This window comes from Sinocyclocheilus anshuiensis, unplaced genomic scaffold, assembly GCF_001515605.1.
Source record: "Sinocyclocheilus anshuiensis isolate Anshui unplaced genomic scaffold, SAMN03320099.WGS_v1.1 scaffold107, whole genome shotgun sequence".
In the NCBI taxonomy this organism is placed as follows: Eukaryota; Metazoa; Chordata; class Actinopteri; order Cypriniformes; family Cyprinidae; genus Sinocyclocheilus; species Sinocyclocheilus anshuiensis.
Window position 1 is genome coordinate 1654539 of NW_015549584.1, and position 8810 is coordinate 1663348.

The following is an 8810-nucleotide window of genomic DNA, read 5'->3' on the forward strand; positions in this document are numbered from 1 at the left end:
GCCAGCCATATAAATGCAAGGCAGTAAGCTCATTGGCTGCATATGCAGCATGAACCAATCAGCTTTTGCCAAGTCGTTTAACTCTCTGAATATCATCAGTTACGTTAACACCCCGTCAGCCTGCGCCATCTAGAGTTTCATGACTGAACTATATATTTATAACCATTTTTATGCTCATTTCATTGATTTATTCTTTGATTAGTCATTTGTATTATAGTATTATTTTTATATTATATTATATTTTTTATTATAATATTTTCCATTGTTTTTTAGTCTTATGATGTGTGGTTTGAAGGGCTATTTGTCTTCATGAGTAAGAGATAAGAAAATATTTCCATTTCAAGGTTTTTAACATCACGGGATGTTGTTAAGAAGAAGTAAATTTCCATTGCTATTGATTGTGGTATAATAACACTTGTTGGATTTGTGCTAGTCAGACGAAGTCTGAGCACTGAATCATACACAACCAAGATTATTCAATAAACTCTGCTTCTTTTTTATCATCAAATCAATAAATCTCCTGCTTCTGCTCTTCTCTGTCAGTCAACTTCTTAATACAAAATGGATATTTTCTGACAGGATCTGGCATCCGGGGCTGGATTAGATTTTTCTGGCATGGACACATGATGTAACATTTCGTCGTAGTCGGCAGGATGGAATGACAATGAGTTTTTATCTTCATAAGAGTCAGAGTTGTGATTGTTTCTCGTATGACCAGAGGATGGATTGTCCCAAACCGCTGAGCTACTACTGACTCCGGACCAACAAGTGAGGATGAAGACGATTCGTCTTCCCCTGGCTAAACTTCAGCAAGGCAGTGTGAGTGTGTCCTGTTTGACATTTCATCGAAATTCAGTACCATGGGTAGCAAAGCTAACGGGTCAGATATGATATAATTTCTATAGTTATGGAGGAGTCAGAAGTGAAGTTAAATGATGACATAATTTTGATAGAACAGTTGAAAGAGCATTTTAAGATCAATAAGCAGCAGCAGCAGTAATACTTGATGAATAGTTGCTAAATATACAATTACACACAGTGCAGAAAGGTGATCTCAGCTGACCTAGTGACAACAGAAAATCTGAAGGGGTTAAAAGATATTTGTCAGATTAAACAGAAGGCTAAGTAAGAAGGCTAAGTTTCTCAGCTCAGTGTGAAATTATCATCTTGTCTAAGGCTCTGAGAGGGAGAATTTCATCAGGTTATTTTACAAAGGTTCAATGACATGAGAAACTGGTCATTTGAGAGATTTCTAGAACAACAATGGTTTTTAGTGACACTGCTAATTAGTTTTGGTCAATGCTACCAGCTATTTTCTTTGCTATTTTCTTTGTAACCGCTATTTCATCACCAGTCTTTGCAAAAATATTTTGAAAGGGTGTATACAGTAACATCTAGCTGCTGTGAGGATGTTAGAACACATCTGATTTCTGGTACTATTCAGAAGCTGACATTCTTTTTGAGGATGTAACTACAGGCGTAGTTGGATTAAAACGTAGTTGTAAAGAACATTTAGACAATTTGGAACTCTAAATTGTAATTAGATTTTCTACGCTGTTCATCATTTGTGGACAATGGAGAATGCAAGGCAAGTAACAACAGACTAAAAGTCTAAATCGGATCTAAATTACCAGATATATAATAGACTCTGAACCTTGCTTCTTTATCTGATCAGTTTGTGTCGGACACTTGTGTCGGGTGTTTAAAATGTGTTCATGTTTAATCAATATGGGCGAAGGGATTTTAGGAAAAGTGGAAGAAGTTAATGGATGTGCGATGTTAAAAACACAATTTGCCAACTCTATTCTATTTAGTTGGGGGAAACCTGCACCCTCAGGGCTGTTTTGTGAATTTTAATGTGATAATATAACTTAAAATTCCAAGTTTGGATGCATGAAAACCGCCTCCAGAGCAGAGGGCGGACATTGCATTGTGCCAAGGTAAACAGTTGTTTTAACCCCGGCATTCAGATGTAGGAGATGTAGAATTATTATGGAAAAACAGATGGATACATTGTGAATTAGCTCATTAATTTTGAATGAGCCTGGGGGAAATGCTGTAGGAAGGAGTCATGAGGAAGAACCTCGGGGGCCAACCTCATGATGAAGATATGGGGAGGGGGACTACAATGATTAGCTTACACCAGACTACAGTTTAGTCGCCAGCCAAATGGTCTCTATGGTCTTTGTTTATCTTTAATAATAATAAATATAATAAATTATCTGATAAAAAAATTGTTTTTCAGAGCAGACTACTGACACATTCTGAGCTACAAAAGAGATAATAGATTTTTTATATTAATGTCCTAAGACAAGCTATATATTGCTACTGAATTTTAGATATTTTCAAAGATACATGACTGAAAAGAAACTGAATTAGACTTTAGTTTTTTGCTTTGGTTTTTAACATACATACAAGGGTATTTTAATCGTCATATACAATTAAAACAGGCCAATCATTGGGTGGTTTTAATTATCATCTGATATTGTCAAAACATGATGTGATGTGGACTCAATGATTTATCCATGGCTATAGAAGGTCATAGCGATGTCATTTTGATCAAACCTCAAGGAATTTTTCCTTATTCTCCATATAATGGATTTGTATGCACATTTAGTACCACTATCTGGTTTGATTTCTAAGTAACATGGGTAAATTTGGCAGCGTACCAATTGACTGCCACTAAATGGTGCACTCTAATTTACAATTCTTGTTTCAATTTGATAAACCTGCCAGACAACTTGAGTAAATAGGGCACAGAAAATCCTAATGCTGAGACAACAAGAGATGCTATGATGACAAATGGTGTTAAAAGTGATAAAGTTATAAAGACGTAAAATATGAAATTTGAATATGTTTTCACAATGATTTTTTGGGAATTCCAATTGTCCCAATTATCAACTGAATGTTATTCATACATCTTAGACAACATTGGAGAGCAGTCTACAATTTAGCTTAAGTTCTGCATTAACAGGTAGCCAAACTTAATTGAGTATCATAATTATTTTATATCTAAATGGGGACATATAGATTAGATCAATATTGGGGCCACTCTGGAATCATTTCAAAGCTTTAGTTACTGTTTCAGGAAAATGTATCATCTTGCTCTTGTACATTGCCATAAGAGTGTTGATTTTCTTTGTCAGATTACTGTTAACTGTTGTACGACAACAGTTAACATACGTGGTATGATATGAATACATGGTATGAACATGTAGAAGGGAAGAGTACAGCCTGATCACTGAACTTTTCGAAGTATTTTTGTGATGATGATTATGGAAGTTTGCTTCCGTTTAATCAGTCTATGTAATCAAATGGTTTCATATGATGAATATCATATGATATTCATTTGGGAATGAAGGATCTAACAATCCTCAAATACATAGAGAGCAACCATACAGTTGTGTTGCATTTTACTTCCTTTCTTGTATACTCACTTATTCTCCATTGATTGATTGATTGATTCATTCATTCATAATCATTTATAATTAGAACATTTTTATTATTCCATTTAATCATATAATCATTTATATTAATCATTTTAACCATTCATATATACTCATTTAATTAAATTGTTCATTTATTAGTCATTTATATTATATTATTATTTTATATTATTTTTCCTTTGTTGTTTAGTCTTATGATGTGTGGTTTAAAGGGCTTCATTTCAAGGTTTTTAACATCACGGGATGTTGTTGTGAAGCAGTAATTTTCCAGTGATATTGCTTGTGGTATAATAACATTTGTTGGATTGGTGTTCATCAGACGAAGTCTGACCATTGAAATATACTCAACAAAGACTATTCCATAAACTCTGCTCCTTTTTTATCATCATCACTATCATGGTGTCTTCACTGGCTTTGCTCAGTCAACTTCTTGGCTGATAGAAGACTGTTAATACCGTTTTAGGTACCAGACAAAACACTGGTTTTGGGTACCAAGACTTGCTGTTAATGGGTTTTGGGTATTAGACAATTTTGCTGACTACTAGTGACTAGTTGTTCAAAACAGGTATTTTCTGACAGGATCTGGCATCCGGGGCTGGATCTGATATTTACATTTACATTTAGACATTTAGCAGACGCTTTTATCCAAAGCGACTTACAAATGACGACAATGGAAGCAATCAAAATCAACAAAAGAGCAAAGTCTCAGTTAGCTTAATGCAGTACACTTAGCAAGTTTTTTTTAAATCGTATAATAAATAAAAAGAAAACAGATAGAATAGAAAAAGAATAGAGCAAGCTAGTGTTAGAGGCCATTTTTTCTTTTGTTAATCCGAAAGTCAGAATTATAATTGTATAATAAATAAAAATGATAAATTATAAAATTATTTGATATTTCTGGCGTGGAGACATGATCTAACAATGTGAATGAGATTACCGCCAAATGAATGCATGGAAACACACTGAAAGGGCAGAAAATATCAAAGTGCCTGGTCCACAAAGACTCCCTTTACCTTTATTGTTACCTTTAGCTCCATTATTGAATCTCTCCAGCATAATCAACACTAAGGCATTGAACCAATTCACAAGAAAAGCATTAAGGGAAAGCATTCTGAACCCTCATTTAAGAGGAAAGATTTGCCTAGAGCCTACAGAGTGTCTTAAAAACTAAAGTATAGCATAACATGTTCAACGTGAATCCAGATTGCATTCAATTCACCAAAAAAAAAAGGCTCTTTTTTATCAATATGTCAGTCAATACAAACAATCCACCTGATTTTCAAACTGTAAAACATGGGGCAGGAAAGGTGTGTATCCTCACACTAAATGTACTCTAAAAACATTGTATTGCACTATTTTTGCAAAATAATGCTTAATCCAATTCATAGTTGAGCTAAAATTACTAATTTGTACACATGACCTCAAGACAAAAGGGCCAAAATGGGGCTGAAACAACACAGTAGCCCAACAGACCTGCCACTGTGTAAGATGATTCATTTATAATGCAAGTGAAGCTGCCCTTTCCCTATGCAAGCAAATCAGGCCCAGTAAATAACCATCCACACTTATTATTCTCTCATTAACATCCTCATTCTTAAGCTCTCTCCAGTGGGACATATGATCATAATTACTCTAATAGCAATCCCCCTTTCTATTTTTGAGAACCTTTCTGAGAAAAAATGGATTCAGGCCATTATCCTTTATGGAAAAACATGCACCCTGTACAGAAGTTTTGAACATTTGATTGAGTGTATGAAGCTGATGGAGGTTAAATTGTGTTTCATACAATTCGCATCATTATTTCATGAGCAAGGATGCAGCTATATGAAAATATCGGTGGTGGTCGATATTAAATTCTACACTACTTTATCTATATAAATTAAAGATAAAATCTAAAAAGTAATCATTTTATAATATAAAAATAATCAATTTAATAGAAATTTAATTTTGGAAACAACAATATTATGTCAAGCATGAAAAAATATTAATTTTGAGATTTCCTAAAGATTACATTTAACAATATAAAATTATTATAGTTTTTAAAGATGCAATTGAGTGTTAGATGTAACATCCTCATTCTTAAGCTCTCTCCAGTGGGACATATGATCATAATTACTCTAATAGCAATCCCCCTTTCTATTTTTGAGAACCTTTCTGAGAAAAAATGGATTCAGGCCATTATCCTTTATGGAAAAACATGCACCCTGTACAGAAGTTTTGAACATTTGATTGAGTGTATGAAGCTGATGGAGGTTAAATTGTGTTTCATACAATTCGCATCATTATTTCATGAGCAAGGATGCAGCTATATGAAAATATCGGTGGTGGTCGATATTAAATTCTACACTACTTTATCTATATAAATTAAAGATAAAATCTAAAAAGTAATCATTTTATAATATAAAAATAATCAATTTAATAGAAATTTAATTTTGGAAACAACAATATTATGTCAAGCATGAAAAAATATTAATTTTGAGATTTCCTAAAGATTACATTTAACAATATAAAATTATTATAGTTTTTAAAGATGCAATTGAGTGTTAGATGATGGTAAAGGTAATATGAGCATGCCAATTAAATATCCAAAACAAGCTCATAAATATCCAACATCCACCAATATTTCATTTAAAAAAAATCATATTTCAAGATGACTTAATTCATACACTACATTGCAAAGTAGGTCGACACTGGATCATAGGCATCACACCATTCAAAATGAGCTTTTCCCATCAGACAGATCCTCTGAATGTTTTGGGTGAAGTGAAATTGGAAAACTATTTCCTTCCCCTGATGGTTAAAAAATGCATGTGATTTTTGATGAAGAATTGTAGGCAATGTTCAGTTAGCGATCTTCCACACTGGCTGTTCATTTGCACTAATACGAGCAAATCTTACGCTTCTGACTGTTACAAAATTACTTCCACAGAGTATCCATTATAATCTGGCTCTGAATCCTGGAGCTCTTATTAGCTCGGATAGGAGTGCTCTTTTGACTAATGAGAACTGGTAGACTTGAGAGCCGTGCCTGTCAGTGAGAAGTATGACAGATGCCTTATGACAATGAGACCGACTTTGAAGAATACTTCTTGCTTTGATGAGCACAGGTATTGTCAGGTTCAACTCTAAAGATGTCAAAAATATTTTTTTTAAATCACTAACAAGAACACAGCTCTCTTAGATGTTTTATATTTAGATGCTTTATATTTCATCATACCCATAATAAAGGCATAGTTCACCCAAAAAGACAAGTTCTATCATTTATTCACCCTCATGTCACAATAGTCCCTCTCTATATATTGTAGGAAACAAAAAGGGTAATTTATAGCAGAATGTCCAAGCTGCTCTTTTCCAGACAATGAAAGTGAATGGTGACCATGACTGTAGAGCTTTACACTACGTACTTCTGTTTCTGACACAATTCTATTGAATGGCTTCAGAAGCCCTGGAATATAGTGCATAATGATGCTTTCTGGAGCTTTTTTTTCAGAGCTTGACAGACCCTGGTCCCCATCCACTTTCACTGTATAGAGGAGAGCAGTGAAAACATTCATCAAAAATGTCCTTTTATCTTCCGCAGAAGAAAGAAAGCACGTGGGGGGGGGGCGAGTAAATGATGCAGAGCTTTCATTTTCAGGCGAACTAGCCCTTTAATGACCAAAATATATCATCCATGTTTACCTGATATACTTATGCAAGTAATCACTGTGTAATCTCTCATTACGCACACTATATACATATAACTATATGTGAATTTTTAACACCCATGCAGAGTAAATAGCATTTCTGCACAGTTGTAGTATTTAAACCAAATCCCTGGTGACATTATAGAGCACAGGTGAAGAGGGAAAGAGAAGAAAGGGAGAGAACCGAGAGACAGATAGATTTACATCCTTGATAGTTCTGGTGATTACAATGCCTCAAGATTAGGCCAAAGCTTGACAACACCTGCTTGCAGCTTGCCACTTTATCTGATCAGGAGTGAAGAAAGAAATTATAGCATCACTTGGATGGTGTAATTTAAACGGCTTTAAAGGCCTGCACCTGATTTATCATGAAAAACTGCAGAGAGACAGGAGACAGAAAAAGATGACAGAAATAAAGAGAAATGGCCAAGTCTTCTGAATATTATAGTGCACTGCATGTCATGTGATCCCAGTGCCAATATAATAATCTGTCTGAGGATATTATTTGATGACAAAGGAGAAAAGCAACTGCATAAAAATTGTATTATGAAAAATGTAAGGATTCTTCATATTTAAGTTATATAAGGAAAATTATCCAATTGTCTTGACCCATCCGAGTCGAGTTAATGGGCTTATGCATGTGTGAGCATAATTTGAATTTGAATTCTGGAAACAATTAAGGTTTTTTGCAAAGGTACAGTATAGGAGACCCAAGACTGGTCAGATACAGTCTGAGAGGTGAGATTATGGATTTTAATGTAAACATTTATTATGATCTCCAGATGTCTGTGAAACATTTACAAAAAAAAAAAAAAAACAGACATTTTGTAGCTAGGATTGGGCTGGGGATATAGAAAAGAAGAGACTAAGGTGCTGAGCATTCCACTTTCACAAAAAAAAGGGTTTTAACATTTTGATAATTAAATCAAAAGTCGTTAATTATAACTTACAAGCCAATTATGCGATTTCACAGAAGATCTCATAAGACTGATGTGTTTAGTCAGTCGTCAAAACTAAATATGTTTATTAATACATTTGAAAACCATGAAAGAAGCTTCAAAGAAATATATTTTTTAAGGTTTTCATCTCAGTTAGTTGCTAAATTTAGTTTAGTAAACTAAGTGCCATATTAATAGTTTTAGTGCTTGATTGCATTTTACACACCTAATGAAAGCAAGTCACCTTATGATCAATGATGCTGCTGTAACCTTCTAAGTGGGATGTTTGCTGTTGTAGAATGTCCATCTGATGTCCATCTGACTGCATCTGATCTTCTGGTGTGTCAGTAAAACTGCTGTTGTACAGGAACAATAAGCTTGTAAGCACGCTTACAACACCAATCAATATGATCCCATGACGCTGAAACAAAAGGAACAAGAAATTATTATTGAGGATGCTCAGATTATCCTTCATCAATGCTTCTGCTGACAGATGCATTAGTAAATAAAGGCTCATTTTGTGGCATGAATGAGATTTTAATAATTTACCACAATATACATGAAAAAGATTTGATACATAGCTTTAAAATGAAATGTTCAATGAACTGAATAAGCAGCTAGTGTGTTTCAAAAAATAAGGTTACACTTTACTTGAAGGGGTGTGCATAAGACTGACATGACACCTTCATAATCATGACATGACACCTACATAATCATGACATGACACATGTCATGAATAT

General features: G+C 34.1%; 1 protein-coding gene across 2 annotated transcripts in view; it reads right to left on the reverse strand.

Annotated features, from left to right (window-relative positions):
• LOC107657873 (alpha-N-acetylgalactosaminide alpha-2,6-sialyltransferase 5-like) overlaps window positions 1–8810 on the reverse strand; it is a 32327-nt gene that overhangs the window by 6050 nt on the left and 17467 nt on the right. For both annotated transcript variants that reach the window (XM_016446154.1, XM_016446153.1), the window contains exon 2: window positions 8315–8491. In XM_016446154.1, coding sequence (XP_016301640.1) covers window positions 8315–8398 — 84 coding nt within the window. In that variant the 5' untranslated portion in view covers window positions 8399–8491. The remainder of the gene's footprint in view (window positions 1–8314; window positions 8492–8810) is intronic.